Consider the following 19,015-nt stretch of genomic DNA (forward strand, 5'->3'; position numbering starts at 1 on the left):
TCGGTGCAACCCCATAACGATCGCGGATATCCTCATTTTGGATGTGATCTAAACGTGTGACGCCACTAGTCCAACGTAGCATCTTCGTCTCCATTACCGCGAGACGCCGTTCATTGTCTTTTATGGTCGGCCAACACTCAGAACCATAGAGAGCGACTGGACGGACAACATTGCGGTAAATTTTAGATTTGAGACGTTCGTTGATACGTCGATCATAAAGGACACCAGTTGTGGAACGCCACTTCATCCAGGTTGCGTTAATGCGTGAAGCAATTTCATAACGCAGCTCTCCATTGGCTGATAGCGTTGACCCGAGGTATTTAAATCGCTCAGATCTGGGCAGATCATTGCCGCTGACAGTGATTGTGCCTGTTTCATGGGGATCGGTCGTCAAAAATTCAGTTTTGTTTAAATTCAATCTGAGACCGTGTTGCATGAGGCGATCATTCCATTTTTGAACAAGTTGCTCGAGATCATTTTTGCTACCAGATGCTAGGAAAACATCATCTGCATAAAGCAGTGTGTAGGGCGCTGGACGTTGGATATCCCGTGTGACGGTGTCCATAACAAGGACAAAGAGGAGTGGTGAGAGGGCACTTCCTTGATGAACTCCAACAGAGACACGAAGCGGTTTTGATACACCCGTCATACTTCGAACTTTACTTTTCGGATCGTGGTAGAGCAATTGAACCCAACGCACGAGTTCTTCTGGCACGAAGTGTTGTCGTAAAGCATACCAGATGAGTTCGTGTGGTACACGGTCAAACGCTTTCTCTAGATCCAGAAAGGCAATGTAAAGAGGGCGATGCTTCTCACGGTGTTTCTCCGTGAGTAACCGCGCAGCGTGTATTGCGTCAGTAGTTCCGCAGTTCTTGACAAATCCGGCTTGATTCACGGTTATTTCAACGATTTCGCGAATACGGTTCTCAAGAATGCGTTCAAAAATCTTCATGGTATGGGAAAGTAACCGGATCGGACGGTAATTTGAACATTCTGCTGGGCTACCTTTCTTTTTCCATATTGGAACAGTGGTACTTTCTTGCCAGTCAGATGGTGTTCTTCCTTCCTGAATAACCCGGTTAAAGAATTCACTCAGCCACGGTGTTGGGTCCCAGCTCTTTGCTTTCCAGAGCTCAGATGCGATGTCGTCAGGTCCTGTTGCTTTCCCCGATTTCATTTGTTTTATTGCCTCCTCGACTTCAGTTGCGCTGACTGGTGGAACTGCTCCAAATGTCGGCAATGATTGTGGAAGTGGAGGATGAGCAAACTCTTCAGTTGAAATCTGCTCGAAGTATTCTCGCCATCTATCCGTCGCGGCTCGACGATCAGTAAGCAAAGTACCGTTCTTGTCATTAACACAACAGAAGTGTTCGATATCCTGTGTGCGTTCATCACGGCTTTTAGTAAGTCGGTACAGATCTCTCTCGCCATCCCGAGTGTCCAGTTTATCGTAAAGATTTTTGAAATGGTTCGCTCGGGTGACAGCGACCGCTTTCTTTGCTTCCCGGTTGGCATTCTTATAAATTTGCCAATTAGCAGGCGTTTTATCGTCGAGAAATTTGTGGTAGAGGCGTTTCTTCTCACGGACCTTCATTTCAACATCATCATTCTAAAGCCAAGTATCTCGGTTGATGTACCGCTTACCCGGCTTGGTGACCCCGAGGGTTGCAGAGGCCGCTTTGTGGATCATGTCTTTCATTTGGTTCCATGATTCTTCCACATTCGTAATGATTGGCAATCGTATGAGTGAGACCGTTTCTTCGTTCTTCTCACCAATCGCGGCGGGCCAGTGCGTTCCTCCCGCCGTTTTATCGGTGGCTTAATTCGCAGGACAGCAATCAACGGCCGATGTTGAGGTGCGATGGTCTCATAGGGAACGACTTTGCAATCAGTGACAGTGGTAAAATGTTGACGTCTTATGAGAATATAGTCGATTTGCGTTTTATTGTTCCCACTATAAAATGTGGGAAGATGAGACAATCGTTTGATGAACCATGTATTCATAAGTACAAGGTCATGGGTGTCCGCAAAATCGATTATACGCTCGCCACCTTCGTTGCGCGCTCCGAACCCCTTTCCCCCATGGCACCTGTTACCGTCTGCCTTTTCACCCACATGACCATTAAGGTCGCCGGCAATGATTATGTAATCGTCAGCAGGCACGTGACAAGTCTTTTCATCGAGAAGTTGCCAGAAGGCATCTTTCTCAGCATCAGGTCGGCCTGTCTGTGGTGCATACGCGGTGAAGAAGTGAATAGTGCGATCAGCTGATATAATGGTGAGCTTCATCAGCCGATCATCAAATCGTTCGACTTCTTTAATGGCATCACGGAAACCCTCTGAGATGGCAATGCCAACACCATATTGAGTGTGTGGGTTACCAAAATAGAGAAGTTTGTAGCCATTTTTACCGCGTTCGCGTTCAATGTCGCAGCTTTTGGAACCAGACCATCGGATTTCTTGCAGAGCGCAGATGTCAATGCACCTTTTCCGAAGGGCTCTTGCGAGTTCCTCGGTCTTTCCAGTTAGGGTACCAACATTTAGCGTGCAGACACGTATTTGTTTTGTTCTGTCAGTCGACGCGTATGGCGAGAAATGTTAGGTCGCCCAAACTGGTAACACTGCGCACGGAGAGTACCTAACCATACCCCATTTTCGTCAGACTTTCAGGTTCCGAAGGTTAATAGCACGTCAACGACAACACGATGAAGTTCGGTAACTACGAAAAAAGAATCGAGTTTATTGCGTTGCACCAATGTGGGAATAGGCCGAAAAAGACTCATAGTTTGTTAAAAAAAGCTGCCAGTAAACGAACGATTCCTTTTTAGGATATTAGCTCGATACCGCGAAATTGCTGATGTGGTTGACAGGCCGCGGGAGTGGCGCCCGCGCTCCCGAATGTCGTGCATGCTGTGCGTGAGCGTGTTTGTCGCAATGCTCTCCGCAAGCAGAAACGAATGTCGGCGGAAATGGACATTTCAATTCGAAGTGCAGTATGAGTCCTATTTTACGAGAAGATCTTGGTCTCGGGGCGTTAGCCATATGTTAACGCCAAACCTGAAGGAAATACGACGAACTCAGATTTCTCAGTAAAAAATATCCGAAAATTCAATTTTCCGATGAAAAAATTTTTGACCATCGAGGAAAAATTGACCCGATAAAATGATCGAATATATGCTCACAATTGTTATGAAGCCAAAGAAAATGCTCCTCGAGTCCAAGCTCGTCACCATCTGCCTTCTGTCATGATATAGTGGGGCGTCTCATATCTCTATTCGCTGGATAGCTGTGCTGCTTTCAGCAGGACCCGGCTCCGCTCACAAAGCCAAGATAATTCAGCAGTGGTTAGCGGCGCATGTTTCTGACTTCATAACCGCAGATGAATGGCCATCAGGCAGCCCAGATTTGAATCCTCTGGACTACAGCCTTTGGACTAAGTTAGAGGAGACTGCTTGCGATCGAACTTACACCGATTTGGAGAGTTTGAAAGTCAGCATCGTGTGTGCAGCTCGAGAAATGCCGCTTCATACCGTGCGTGAAGCGATCAATGTATGGCCTCACAGACTGTGTAGCTGCTAGCGGCGGCCATTTTGAATATTTTTTTTTCGTTTGAAATCTCTATGTTTCCCTTTTCTAGTGGTGTATTTTTCGATTGATTTGGTTTATTAGTTCCTGAAAAATAAAGATTTATTTGATTGACAAAACTTATGGCTATACTATGTAATACCATGACTATGTTCTGTGAAAAAAAAATTTACACCCCCCTTTCGCATGTATGGGGAGCCCCCTTACAACTTAACACAAAATTGCGCTACTCGCTGCATGTAAAGGGACACACAGACCACATGTTCTCACCAAATTTCGTAACAATCGGTTCAGCCGTTTCTGAGTAAATCGGGTGTGACAGACAGACATACATTGAACCGATTTTAATAAGGTTTTGTGTTTACCCTGAAGGTACACATGGGCGGAAAAAGGTTTCCAGCGAATTAAGAAGTGAAGGGGAAGTGAATGAAGGAGCTGGCGGAAAAATTTTTCGACGTGGTATCAACACGGTACGGAAAACTCTTGTAAATATTTTCATTTATGCGATTATGTTGAAGTACTAATGCATCATCTGGCCCAATGGTATCTAATAGTTCCGGACCAATTTTTATGGAGGCATAGCAGCAATTCAGTTATTCTGGGAAAATATATCTTTTCTTACGTTCGTTCGAACAACCCTAAAATAGTGAAATATTTGCTAACACTTATTCCGATCTTTATCGAAAGCTGCACACAAAATGTTGAGTATATGGCAGGCACCAGTTGCTTATTTAATTCAGCTTCTATTATTGATCTGAGAACAATTCTAAAAGAGACTTTACAGTGCACAGCATGAAGCGCATGAATTAAGAAAAATCTCTCTGGGCGAACGTGTTATGAAGTGTATATAGTGTGTGTGAACAAGTGTTTTCCTACAGCTGATAATGAGCAGCATGACTGCTTCGTTTACGCGAAGCTTGGGGAACATAGAACCAGAAAAACATTTTGTATGGAATATCATGTGAACTTGTAAATTTGGTTCATGACAAGGAAGGGATCAGATCATAGGATCCTCAGCTATAATTTCTGAACACAATCGAACGTCTTCATTCCCAGAAAGGTGCGCGTAATATAATTCAAACAAAGCTGAATGCAATTTGGATATCCATCAGATGACGTGCAGTTGGCGATTAAATGGTGCAAATGGTTGATAAGAATTACCTGGGTCTTGCATGTAATAACCTCTTCTGCGAAGCCATTGGTTACCAGCGCAGCAAAAACATGTAGCAATTAATATCAACATTATTATTTTCGCAGCCAAAAATCCAGGATAGATTCTAACTGTAGGCTTTCTCGTTGGGCGAGTAGTGGTGGAGTTGTACTGAATCGTAGTGGATGATAAAGAACTGGGAGGCGTAGTGTGCCATGCTTCGCCAATGAAGCAGTGGAAGCTGAGAATTGCAATGAACGATAACCACATCTTCACAACACTTCAAACGACAATCTAGCAAGTATAACTGACTGGCGTTAGCATTCGGTGAGTCGACAGTCTGGCTTTTTGCAGTGCGTCTTTCTGCTCTCTGAGTACCAACCAGGGCAGTCTTTCTGCCAATCTATTGAAGTTTCGAGGTTTCGGTTTTACCATATAAAATGAAGATTGTAAGTCATTTTGAAACCTGTTCTTTTCAAGTTCTCGATAAAGTTTTTTGAATTTCTCGTTCAATTGAAGCGTAAATGAGTACTCATGGTATCATTTAATATTCAAGTTATCAATACAAAATGTGGCAAATACGAATATATATATGGCGAACAAATTCAAATGGGGATAAAGATAATATGGCATAACACCCCTGCTATGGTTGAAACGACTCCTAAGTGAGCAAGCCTTTTCGGTACTTAGCTATGGGGTTCAATTCTCACTAGGACCTTCCTCTCAAATGATCTGTACCCTGTAGTTTTGAGATGATCCACTGGCTGGGCTTGCTAAGAAAGTGGACTCTCCTGCTAGATATTTCATAATCATGTCGTCGTACTATATTTAGATGTGAATTATCGAGTGCAACTACCGCCAATCAATTTGTAAGAGAACTTTGCGCGGGAGGCGTATTTCTTTTCGCATGATCTATAGGAAGCAGTATTGCCCAAAAGGCGCACGAGTTTGCTGAGCGAACTCCTTATCCAAAATTTTTGTATTATAATAATAAGGACAAAAATGTACGTTCAATATCTATGCTACAGAAATCAATAAAACTAAGTAGGGGATTGCGGGGCAATTCACAACAATGAGAAAAATTTGAAATGCACCTTCAGAATGCATGTCCAGGTGAAAATTTTAAATATGTAATTACTGTAGACGGCGTAGTTTCACGAAAGTTGATAGATGAAGTTTGAAACGCATATCTATTGTGTAACGTTGGCGATATCGGAAAATGTTCTTTCGCATTGTCGAACTAATTGAATTTTTTGCAAAAAAAAAACAGTGACAGCAGACAGCCTGGAACCGGTACGACATTTAAATACGGCTTGTAGCGACATGGTAATGACATGACAGCACCAACATGGCAACGGAAAACTAAATTCGTCGTCCCGAATTTCGGCGGTCGAGGACGACCCCTCTCACAGTAAACCCAGCCGATTATTAGTACTCGATCGGAAAAGCTGCATGCATTTACTGGTGGATACTGGTGCTGATATTTCAGTTTTGCCTAAAGACAAAAATCAGCACACGCCAATGCAATTTCAGCTTTATGCCGCCAACAATACGCCGATCAAAACATATGGACATCGCATCATAACGCTCGACCTCGGCTTACGACGACCGTTTACCTGGAAGTTCGTTTTAGCGGATGTTCGACAACCAATAATCGGTGTCGATTTGCTGCACCATTATGGCTTATTAGCGGACCTACGCAGGAGGAAGATAATCGACGATAAGACCAACTTATCCTGCATCGCAAAGCTCACCGGCACCATAACTTGTGGTATGGCAACACTGAAGTCTAGCGAAAGTTATCATGACATTCTGAGAGATTTTGTCGACATCACAATTCCATCTGACGGAGCGAAAGTGATGGTTCATGATATCTACCACCATATCCTGACTAAAGGACCGCCTGTTTTTGACCGACCCAGACGATTAACGCCCGAAAAACTGCGCGAAGCAAAGGCCGAATTTGACTACATACTACAACAGGGAGTTTGCCAACCATCGAGTAGCCCATGGGCGAGCCCGTTACACTTGGTACGGAAGAAAAACAGACAATGGAGATCATGTGGAGATTATCGGCGTTTGAACGCTATCGCCGTCCCAGATAAGTACCCCATCGCTCACATTAGTGACTTTGCGCACAAACTGAGTGGATGCAAGGTATTTTCCACGATTGATCTGACGAGAGCATACCACCAGATTCCTGTCGCACCCGAGGACATTCCCAAAACAGCTGTCATTACTCCTTTTGGGCTTTTTGAGTTCCGAGTAATGACGTTCGGTCTACGTAATGCCGCACAAACTTTCCAGCGGTACATTGATCATGCACTGCGCGGATTGGACTTTTGCTATGCATACATCGATGACATTCTTATCACTTCTAAATCGAACGAGGAGCATCGGAAGCACTTATTGACGATATTTAATCGACTCCGTGAATACGGATTATCCATCAATGTCGATAAATGCAGCTTTGGAACATCTTCTGCCGAATATTTAGGATATTTGGTGAGCGAAAATGGCATCAAGCCCCTTCCAGAACGAGTGGAAACCATTTTGAATTTCGGAAAACCGTCAACAATTGCCGATCTGCGACGATTTCTAGGAGCTGTTAATTTCTATAGAAAATCGTTGCAGAATGCAGCCGAAATTCAAGCACCTCTCCACGAGTATCTCATTGGTGCAAGGAAAAGGGGATAAACGCAAAATCGAATGGAATCCACGAGCAGATGTCTCATTTGAAAAGTGCAAACAGCAAATTGCCAACGCTGCCTTACTACGACATCCCATTGAGAATGCACCATTGGCCATCAAATCAGACGCATTGGACACGGCTATGGGAGCAGTTCTCGAACAGTGGAACAACGATGTGTGGGAACTGCTCGGTTTCTTTTCGAAGAAGTTCTCCGATACACAACAGCACTTAAGATCGAGAACTCCAAGCAATCTACAGTGCAGTCAAGTTTTTTCGCTACATGGTGGAAGGTCGTCCGTTATTAATCAAAACCGATCATAAGCCGATAATGTTTGCCTTCCAACAGAAAGCCGATAAAGCTAGTCCACGGCAATTAAGGCAACTGGACTATATCGGCCAATTCTCGACCAATATCATATACGTCACTGGCGAGGAAAACGTTACAGCAGACGCCTTGTCCCGAATTAGTGCTGTTACATTGCCGGTTGCCATAACGCCCGAAGAATTAGCTACAGTGCAACGACAGGATGAGGAACTCCAACATCTACTGCGTTCTGAAACGACCTTGGATTTGAAAAAGTTGCGAGTTGACGACAAGGATACAATGTTGTACTGCGACGTGTCAACTTCCCAAATACGGCCGTATATCCCAATACTTCTCAGGAGGAGAATATTTGAGATTACTCACCGACTATCTCATCCAAGCGGACGCGTCACGAAGAAGCTGATTTGCCGAAAATATGTCTGGCCTAGTATGTCCAAGGACATTCTCGAGTGGGCACGAACATGTCTAGCATTCGCTCGATTAGCCAGGAACTGGGTATAGACCATAAAACCATTTGGAACCATTTGCAGAAGATTGGATTCCAAAAAAAGCTGGATGTTTGGGTGCCACACGGGTTGACGGGAAAAATCTCTTGGACCGAATCAACGCCTGCGATGCACTGCTGAAAAGGAACGAATTCGATCGATTTTTGAAGCGGATGGTGACTATTGATGAAAAGTGGATCACGTACGAAAATGTCAAGCGAAAAAGATCGTGGTCGAAGCGCGGCGAGCCGGCCCAAACCATCGCCAAGCCCGGATTGACGATCAGGAAGGTTTTGCTGTGTTTGGTGGGATTGGAGGGGAGTCATCCACTATGAGCTGCTCAACTATGGGCAGACCCTCAATTCGGTCCTCTACTGTGAGCAACTCGACCGTTTGAAGCAGGCGATTGGCCAGAAGCGGACAGGATAGGTCAATAGGAATGGTGTTCTGTTCCACCAGGACAACGCTCGGCCACACACATTTTTGATGACCCGCTAGAAGCTACGGGAGCTCGGACGGGATGTCCTATCGCACCCACCATATAGTCCGGGCCATCTTTTCCGGTCCATGCAAAACGCTCTTGGTGCTACAAAGTTGGCCTCAAAAGAGGCTTGCGAAAACTGGCTGTCTGAGTTTTTTTTGCAAATAAGGAGGGGAGGTTTTACAAGAGGGGGATAATGGAGTTGCCTTCTAAATGGCAACAAGTTTGCGAATAAAACGGCGCATATTTGACTTAAATCGGATTATTCTAAGTATATTAAATAAAGTGTTAAAATTCGATCACAAATACGAGATTACTTTTTTCCCAACCAAATATTATTAGCAAATATGAAGAACTTAACCTGTAACAGATACAAAAAGGCTGGGGAGAACTAGATTCTTCATGAATGGAATTTTAATATTTCACTCGAATGTCAATTATTCTCGTTAATTATGACGTCAGCTTCTTAAGGGTTCATAAGTACGTTTGAATCTTGCATGATCAAAAGAGTGTTTTCCGCCCAGTGGAAAAGGCAGAGGCTGGTTCTGCTACCAAAGCCCCAAAAAACACTCGCCGCACTCTCTTTATATCGCCCTATCTGTTTTTTAGACTCTGTGGGGAAGGTGTTGGGAAGGGTGATATACAACAGGCTGCTTACGTTCGTCGAGTTAGCGGAGCGGCAGTATGGGTTTCCCAGCGCGCGGTCCACGGTCGATGCCATTGCAACGGTCGTAGACCTGACCCGGGAAGCATCGGGCGCTGGTAAGTGCTGCGCGGTGGTGACGCTGGATGTCAGGAAGGCCTTTAACTCATCCAACTGGGGTTGGATTAAGGGCACCCTGGCTAAACTGGGTGCCCCTGGTTACTTAGTTCGGGTAATCCAGAGTTATCTCTCGGAGAGACTTCTTTGGCACGAGACAGATGACGGGCCGAACGAATATGTTGTGGCAGTAGGTGTTCCACAAGGCTCTGTTTTGGGGCCCCCTACTGTGCAACATAATGCATGACGGAGTGCTCAGCCTTCACGTGCCCAGGGTGACAAAGATGGTTGGTTTTGCAGACAACCTGGCAGTGGTAGTAGTTGCCAAACATCACCAGGACATGGAACTGTATGCAAATGAAACCATTCATGCCATAAAAGCATGGATTCAAATGGTGAAACCGGACCTGGCGGAAGATAAGACGAAGGCGGTCTTGTATTACCAATCGCAGGAAAAACAACACTGTCAAAATCCGGGTTGGTAATCACTAGGTCGTTTCAAAGTCGACCATTAGATACCTGAGGATAATGATCGAAGCCAAGGTGAGCTTCAAGGGGCACCTAGACAAAGGCAGCAGCTCATGTCTAGCAAGGATGATGCCTAGTATTGGAGGGCCAAAATTTAGTCGCCGGCTGCTTATCGCAGGGGTGGTGAAATCCATACTGCTACACGCGCCTCCTTTCTGGACGTGCAGATTGGATAACACAATGAACCAGGGAAGGATAATTTCGCCATACCGGCCAATCACGCTAAGAGTGTATAGGACAGTATCTGGTGAGGCAGTGTGTATCATCGCGGGGATGATTACCTTGAAACTTCTCGCGAATGAGGTACACTGTCTATACCAGAGAAGGAGGGTGAATCCGGCCGAAGTGATTGTGGCTTCCGAAACGCCACTAGGAAGGAGCTGTACAGGAGATGGCAGCAACGGTGGGATAATTCCAAAAAAGGCTGCTCGACCCATATACTGATCCCGTGTATTGCGAGAATTGAATTACAACTTAACACAATTCCTTACAAGACACGGTGGATACAGGAAGTACTTACATCGCTTCGGATTGGATAAGTTCCTAGACTGTCCCGCGAATGCGTCGCTACACCGGGCGATCCGGAGCATGTTATATTCCACTATCCCAGATTTGCGATTGAAAGAGGGAGGTTAAACGACGCCCTCAACGCAGTTATCGGATCCCATAATTTCGTGGAGGAGATGCTGAGATTCGCAGCAAACTGGAGTGCGATAAAACCAACAGTAACTGTAATATACGAAAAGTTGCAGGAACTGGAAAGAGCTCGAAAAACGCGACGGACACATGACTTAGTTGTACTGCTGTAAACTAGAGCCCTCTTCACGAAGTCATAATTCACGGTGGTCCCGCGGAGATATGAACGGAGAAGTGCGGGTGGTTTTAGTGGGTGCAATTTCCACACACTGCTGGAATTTGGCATAGGAGCGCCTTTTTAAGATTTTCACCTCAACTCATAAAAAAAATGTCGGTGGCTCCTCTCTTGGTCCTTGAAAAAGTTGGGTTCATTACTCCAGTTGAAGATCTGTATCCCCATATGTTGATGGGCGTTAGCTTCACAACCTGCTACTACCCCATGCTTTTACTTTTGGTATATTAAATAGCTCTTATGAACGTCCCGCGTAGAAGTTCGTCCTCGTCGTAGGCGAAATAAGTAGAGTAACAAAGATTTTCTTTATCTTCCCGTTGACTTATTATGATAAGTCACCTTACAACGATCATACCATCATATGGGTCGGTGACCAAGATAGAAGGTTTTTCAAGCCACCATGTAAGAGTGGGGTCTGGAGTATCCGTTGGCATACAGTAGATCACTATGTCGGAAGTTCGAGCCCTCAATTTCTCCAGCAACAGCCCACGGTTCTTGTGGGAGATACATATATCAGATTAGATTCGGGACTGTGAACATTTTTTTACCATTTATTAATTTAAGGTAATAAACAAATAGAATCAAATTCAGCCAAAAATTCGAAAAAGACTTTGTCGCGAACCCAATATTGAATGATCTAATTTTCGTTATTCTACTGATAATACTTTGAATTTCAGGGGAAAATGTCTAATGATTGGAATCTTTTAAGCGGAAGTGGGTGTATGAGTTGTTCTTCCACTGATAACTCATAAACAATAACTTTTTTATTGCTATCGAACATATGCCTTTCTTAATTTGTTTTCAGACTCCCAACGCATTTCACTGGGCCTTGAGGACGATGTTCTTTGCCTTCGATTCTACATGGGGTTTTTTATTATGATTCATTCTTAAAAAATGTAATTTTATTCCACTCATTTAGGTTTAGGTAACATTACATGCAAACTAGAGATCAAAATCAGAAACACACCTTCGATAGTTTATCTTAGATACTTCTGCAATTTTCGTACACATAAAAATGACGCCACGATCAGAGGGGAAGAGCGAACAGTATCATGGTCATTTTCGACGCAAGCCAGCTTATTCGGCAGGATATTAACTAGGTTCACCTTTTGTAATGTACTCACCGGCAATTACTTCAGTTGTCATGTATCTGCGTCTTCTAATGGCATGAAACGCGATTGCAGTAATTATAATAACCACGACGACAATCGGGGCAGCTATCCAGTAGCCGAAATACATTATGCACTATTTGCTATTATTGGTATGGATCAGATTTAAGAAATTAAACTCATTCGAATGGAACTTCTAGATCCTGTTGCAATGGAACACTTAAACGATCCGCACAAACTTCCAAAATCCAGTGACCGAACGCTATTACGTCTCCAAAACTCACTAAGAGTGTTCGAAAGTATTTTGGAGTTCGTTGTTAATGGGTTTTATCTAATCGGGATACTATGTAATCGGTTGTGAGGAGAATTGATGGATTAGGGGTCTTCATCATAATCACAAATTTCAAGAAGATAGTAGATGTCTATCTGACTGCAATTGTGCGGTGAAATTAATTGAAAATATTGTGGGTGGATAAAATTTACGGGCACCTTAACATACACTTTATTACTTGTATTTTGAGTATTGTTGTTATGGAATTCTGAACTAAATTCGAATGGGTACAATGACAAATTGATGATAGTGAACATATAGTAACTTCAGTGAATCAAAAATATGAATCAGAATAATAAGTTGCGGTTTTTATTGTGAATTCGCCAAACAAATGTTGGGCTACTTCAAGCAGAAATTCAGTGATTGGATGATCACACAAAAATTAAAGAAAAAAAACACATATTATTACGGCTATAGTCCAGTGCATGTCGAAAAAAAGCATAACATTATCTCGCACATGGCAGGCACGAGCGCGATAAAAAAATAAGCAGTGGCCAATTATAGGCCTGGCAAGAAAAGGCCATTCCCTCTGAGCGCAAAATGGAAATATAGTGAGAAAAGGGATAATACAGAGCCCGCGTAATTTTCACTCCGGGTCCAATTTTTCAACATAATTTTCACCCCCGGGCCAGGGTTTTTCTCAACGGCTTTTGCCAATTTTTATTGACATAGCATTGAATTTACATAGACCATGACACCGATGATGGATCCAAGGAATACGTTATCTCCGTGGGTGTCCCACAGAGCTCCGTACTGGGCCTACCTTCCGGTTCCTGCCTCAGGGATCGTTACCGACCTTTAACGGATCGCTTATGATACGGGGTGTGACGTCCCCGAGGTGCCCGAGTAAGTAGTTCTGACCCCCTAGCTGGTAGCATACCTGCGTCCTAGGTAGTAGCCTTGAGAAAGCTTCTCGGTGAAGAGCGAACCGGGAATGACCGGTACTCGTCGGGACACACTGGGAGTCTCCGGAATCGCCGACAACTCTCTGTCAACCTTCAAGGGGTGACGTGAGCGTAGCTCCGCCAAGATGGTAGTTGTGACGTGTATCAGGAGCCAGCCCCTTCGGGAGACTGGTTGGGTAGTGTGCATTAAACCGGTGTTAGTAGACCGACTATTACGGCCCGCTCTCTTGCACACGATGTCCTGGTCAGTTTTTCATGGAGGAGAAACATAAATTAATAAAAAAAATCGACGAAACAACAGGGAAGGAGGAAGAGCTGAGTGCGTTTGGGCGCTGCACAAAAATGCGTCGTTCACAGCAGCAATCAGTGAGGGCTGACATACACGATGTGACACCGGGGCGCCCAAATAAAAAGGAAGCCTTATCAAGTGGCGCGACTGACCGTGCGGAGGTGGCAACTCTAATACCTTGGAGTGCCCCTGTTCCGAAAGAAAGTTCAGTCAAAATCGCTAGTCCTGAGCAGATGGATTCGGACACAAACGGAATGCAAGTGCAGTCGACCGTCCTAGTTAGAGCCGAAGAAGAAAGGCTCATCAGGAAATACCCAGCAGTGGTGAAGCGTTTGCGGTCGGCAACGTTCAAAGGCGTCAAAAACGGACAGATGGAACTGGAGGAACTATTGGATCACATTTTCTTCTACAGGCGAACGTGGAGAGCAGCAGCGGAAGACGATTCGAGAGCAGAAACAGCCGCACTCCCCGCTGAGAAGGCTGCTTGTGTCAAACGGACCGCAGATAGCCCACTGCAAAGCGAACTGGGGAAAAGCGGAAGGAGACTCTTCTACTTCGTCGAAGTAGTTTCCAGGACCCAAAAAAGAAGGCGAAGAAAGAAAAAAAGAAACAACTGACAACGCCGCCAGAGACACGTCTGTCCAAAGACAAGAGCATTCCTGACATCACTTTTGCGTTGGAAAACCTGGCATCATTGGTGGACGGGTGGCGAGTCCTAGAAGACTTCTCGACAAGTGATCATCGGTACATCGTGTTCGAAGTGGTTGACGCTACTTGCCGGCGAGCACCAATGCGATGCTCCTACTGCCTGTGGAATGTTGCGAGGGAGAACATCGGGAAGCTCTTGGAACAGGCAGAGCCGCGCTGGAGGGCGCTCCGGGGAGTGGTAATGTCGCAGCTGACACTGTCGTACATTCAGTGATGAACCTGATAAAGACGGCGTGTGAGGCTTCCATGCCCCGGAGGGGCCCCAGGCGCGACAAGCCTTCTATGTACTGGTGGACGGCAGAAATCGTCGACCTACGGAGGGAGTGTCATAAGCTCCGCCGTTTGCACGCCAACGAGAAGGCATATGCCATAAAGGCACAGTAATAGATCAGCAGACTCCGCAGCGCGATAAATAAAAGCAAAGCTCGCGGCTGGCAGAACCTTGTCAACGAAGTAAATGAGGACCGGCGGGGACTTGGCTATAAGCTTGTCACCCGGAAAATCGGGGCTCTGCGGAGGTCCTGCGTACTAAGTACCATACCGGACCAGATGGGCCGCATTGGGTTCATCGAGCCGAGGCACACAGCCGCCACTCTCGACGGATAGTGCTGCTCATAACGCTTGATGTCAGAAATGTCTTCAATTCCGTAGGATGGACAGGTATGCTAGGCACACTAGAAAACCCATTTCACGTGCCAAGCTATCTTCTGCGGATATTGAGGGATTATCTGAAAGACCACTCCCTGCTCTATGAGATGCTAGAGTGCCAAAGGAGGATGGAAATCACGTCGAGAGTGACGCAGGGATCTTTCCTAGGGCCGGACCTTTGGAACGCTTCTTATGATAGTCTACTGAGACTCGATATGCCCGAAGAATCGCGCCTGGTCGGTTATGCAGACGACGTTGCAGCATTTGTTGCCGGACACGCTGTTGAACAGGCGCAAAGCAGTTTTGGCATATTGATGCGACGGGTAAGCGGATGGATGACTGCTTACGGTTTCAGCCTTGCACTGGAAAAAACCGAAGTAGTCATCTTGACCAGAAGGAGAATCCAAACCCTGCGTCCCATATCGGTCGGCGAGTTGACTATAGAGTCAAAACCAGCGATTAAATACCTTGGTTTAATGCTCGACTCGAAGATGACTTTCTTTGAGCAAAACAAAGCAGCAGCGGACAGGGCTGCAGCTGGGGTCGCGGCCTTGGGTCGGCTAATGGCGAATGTCAGGGACCCTATATCTACTAGGAGACGTCTCCTTATGGGCGCAACGCAGTCGGTTCTTCTCTATGGCGCGGAGATATTAGCTGATGCCCTTGACAAGGAGGTGCATCGTAAGCGCCTTACTCAAGTGCAGAGGCGGGGAGCTTTGCGAGTGGCGTCTGCTTATCGCACCGTCTCCGAACCGACTGTGATGGTGATCGCGGGAGTGATCCCCGTTGCCCTCCTTGCCAAGGAGCGCAAAGCTCTCTACTGCCGTAAGGGCGATAATTTAAGAGAGGTGGTGGCCCGTGAAGAACATCAACGCACCCTTACCGAGTGGCATCTTTCTTGGCAAAATGAGACGATTTAGAGCCGTGGTTGAAGCGAACGCACGGTGAGATTGATTACTTCCTTATACAACTTCTAAGCGGGCATGGAGGTTTTCAGTCTTACCTGCACACAAACCAAACGTTATTTGAAGAAGAAATACACGCTTCGTGGTTATTAATAGAGAACCACGGTGAGAAGCATCGCCTTCTTTACATTGCATTTCTGGATCTAGAAAAAGCATTTGACCGTGTGCCGCACGAACTCGTCTGGTATGCTTTACGACAACACTTGGTGCCAGAAGAACTCATGCGCTGGGTTCAATTGCTCCACCACGATCCGAAAAGTAAAGTTCGAAGTACGGTGGATGTATCAACGCCGTTCCGTGTCTCTGTTGGTGTTCATCAAGGAAGCGTCCTCTCACCACTCCTCTTTGCTCTTATTATGGACACCGTCACACAGGGCATCCAACGTCCAGCGCTCTACACACTGCTTTATGCAGATAATGTTTTCATAGCATCTAATAGCAAAAACTATCCAACTATGATCGCCTCATGCAACACGGTCTCAGATTGAATCTAAACAAAACTGAATTTTTTAACGACCGATCCCCATGAAACAGGCACAATCACTGTCAGCGGCAGTGATCTGCTCAGAACTGAGCGATTTAAATACCTCGGGTCAACGCTATCAGCCAATGGAGAACTGGGTTATGAAATTGCTTTACGCATTAACGCAACCTGTGAGACGCTATACTCACTTTGGCTTGCCGGCCGTGATGCAGTAGGCGAATGCTCCAAAGGCCTAATCAGGGCGATCAGACCCGAATCTGCACGGGGGCTCATCTGAAGTGGTAATTTCGTCACGAAACCTTACCAGAGATATACTGATACTATGGGAACCGGGATAGCCCCTGGACTCTTATACTTCGGGTGAACTCCCGTTGTATGTGAGTATAGCTCGGTTATTTTCGGTTGCCCCCCTAGTGGGAATTTCATGGGGGCTGTGGTTATGCTCAAGCGAGAAGAGACCTTCGAGCCTCGGCATGGTGTTGTGTTTCAACAAGGGTGCCGTACTCCTTAGTTCGGTAGAGATTTAGGTAGGTCTTGCATCCGCCAGTATGAATGCTAAGCGATGCACTTGGTATAGACTGGTACCGTTGTTGCTTGTCTCAGCGGGGCTCTGATTGTGGTCACAAAATCAATCCGTGTCTTAAGAGGACCGTGGGATTAAGTCGTCTAGACAGGTGCTTACGTTAAACCCTCAAGGACATCCGAAATGAGGATATCCGCGATCCAGATCAGGCATTCAATAGAGCCAAATGGCGAAACCAATTACGACGAGCCTACCCCGCTTGTGAACGGGACAAAGGCTGAAGAAAAAGAATACTGTCTGAAGCTATTCATCTTATTTCTGTAAATGATGTTTGTTTTTTCGTGGATGAAGGGGGCAAAACCTATCGCTGCGAACCATCAACCTGGGGGACCAGGCCAATTGAATTAGACCCCCTTCACTAGGGGGTGTGATTAGATAGACCCTTATGGACTTTCCGGGTCGGATCATCTTCATCCATACGGATTAGGTGACCCCCCACCGCAACCTGTTGAGCCGGATTTTATCCACAACCAGACGATCGTAGTGCTCATAGATTTCTTCGTTATGTAGGCCGCTGAAATTGTCCACCCTCATGTAGGGTGCCAAAAATTTTTTTTTCTCGAACGCGGCCAAGAGTTCGCATTTCTTTTTGCTAAGAACCCGAGTCCCGAAGAATACACAAGGACTGGCGAGATCATGGGCTTAGTGATCGTGTTAATGCCAAGCTGGTGCAATGCCGGACTTTTATTATAACGCATTGCATCGTCAGCTTGACAAAACAACAACAACTGTGAAACAGAATAGACATAGGGGTGGTCGCCGCAGGTAAGCGTAGAGTTACTGTCTTACGTGAAGTGCCTCAACATACTTCAAGGCCCAGATCCAATTGGATTTTTGCGCTAACGATTACTATTATTTTGGACACAAGCTCCTTATTTTATACCATGTGCAATAGTTTGTCGACACGTTCGAATATTCCTTACATTCAGAAGTCTGAAGCACATCATCGAACCATATGCATCAATATTTGGTCTCTCAACATCAAAACGACACAGTCAACAAACTTTTTTCTAGACAAGTATCACGAAAAGTACATAACATGGTTTCTATCTTTCTTGTCGTCAGCACGATTGCGGGAATTCCCCGCCAATACACGCATTACTGGCCTCTCCCAAGCAAATGTTTATGTTCTCTTGGGACCTTCAGTCGAAACGATTAGTCATCATTCTTAACAATTTCCACCACATAGCGGATCGATTAGATTAGACGTTTTAATCAATAGATGAAAAGTGCTGATCTTCATCTCCCAAGCACTCGGTTACTATGCAGCGGCTGGGAGATGCGCGGAGGTAGCTGTTGGTGTTATCAAATGTCGCGGAGCTCCAACAAGTGGTTCTTCGCTTGCGATTTCAGCGTCAAATTCCTTTCAAACGATATTTATGGATACATGCGACGTTTCGTGAATCGCTAATTGGTTGGATGAGGTGCCGACAGTTGTGAAATTATCAAAAGTCGTCAAGGCCTCGGCGGACCTTAGTCTCACCATAATTACTCACTTCTTATTGTAATTAGCACTTACTTGAGAATATGGCCCCTTGTTGTTTCCTTCGGCAACAGTAGCCGCACAGCGAGCACAGGAAGAAGACAAACAGGCAAATCAGAATTGGTGTCAAGATATCCATTATCCGCCCTTGATCTGAAATGCGAAATTAGAATAAAGCCGGACGTCGTCAGTTACGTGAGCTCAGGCGCTCTTTCCACTTTCATCTTACCAAAACAGTTTTTTGTGGAATCTAACGAGCTACAAGCGCATAACCAGGGAACGTTCGTTTTACAGGGAAGGGATTTTTCGCGACGGCACAGACAATCAACTGTTCCAGATAACACAGATCTTGAGTAACCACCGACGAAACAAATACGAACTGCAAGTGCATGTAAACTGCACTTTCGCGGAACTATGACGTATGTTTTGACAGGAGTGTCACTCTTGACTTTGTTTTCCTCTTTCCCGATCGGTTTTGTTTCGTTCTGGAATAGTTGGTATCACGAATCTAAATATCTTTCAATTGCTATTCACTTCCGTGGTAGATATCTCAGGTGTGGTGAAATACTTGCGAAGGTTTTTCGAAGAGTGTGGCGGGAAATTGATGGATTTTAAACGATTTATTAGGGAAATCAT

At 45.4% G+C, this 19,015-nt stretch overlaps 1 protein-coding gene across 2 annotated transcripts in view; it reads right to left on the reverse strand.

The window, feature by feature from the left end:
* LOC119647329 (protein shisa-5) overlaps positions 1-18,867 on the reverse strand; it is a 72,537-nt gene extending 53,670 nt beyond the window's left edge. The window contains exons 1-2 of one of the 2 annotated variants that reach the window (XM_038048273.1): positions 18,609-18,867; positions 18,416-18,532 (exon numbers count right to left, since the gene is read on the reverse strand). In XM_038048273.1, coding sequence (XP_037904201.1) covers positions 18,416-18,518 — 103 coding nt within the window. In that variant the 5' untranslated portion in view covers positions 18,519-18,532; positions 18,609-18,867. Of the gene's footprint in view, positions 1-11,998; positions 12,266-18,415; positions 18,533-18,608 lie in introns of those variants that run through there. The other variant, XM_038048271.1, reaches the window with a different exon arrangement.
* Between the last annotated feature and the right edge of the window lie 148 nt (positions 18,868-19,015).

The sequence above is a fragment of the Hermetia illucens genome, chromosome 1 (assembly GCF_905115235.1).
Source record: "Hermetia illucens chromosome 1, iHerIll2.2.curated.20191125, whole genome shotgun sequence".
Classification (NCBI taxonomy): Eukaryota; Metazoa; Arthropoda; class Insecta; order Diptera; family Stratiomyidae; genus Hermetia; species Hermetia illucens.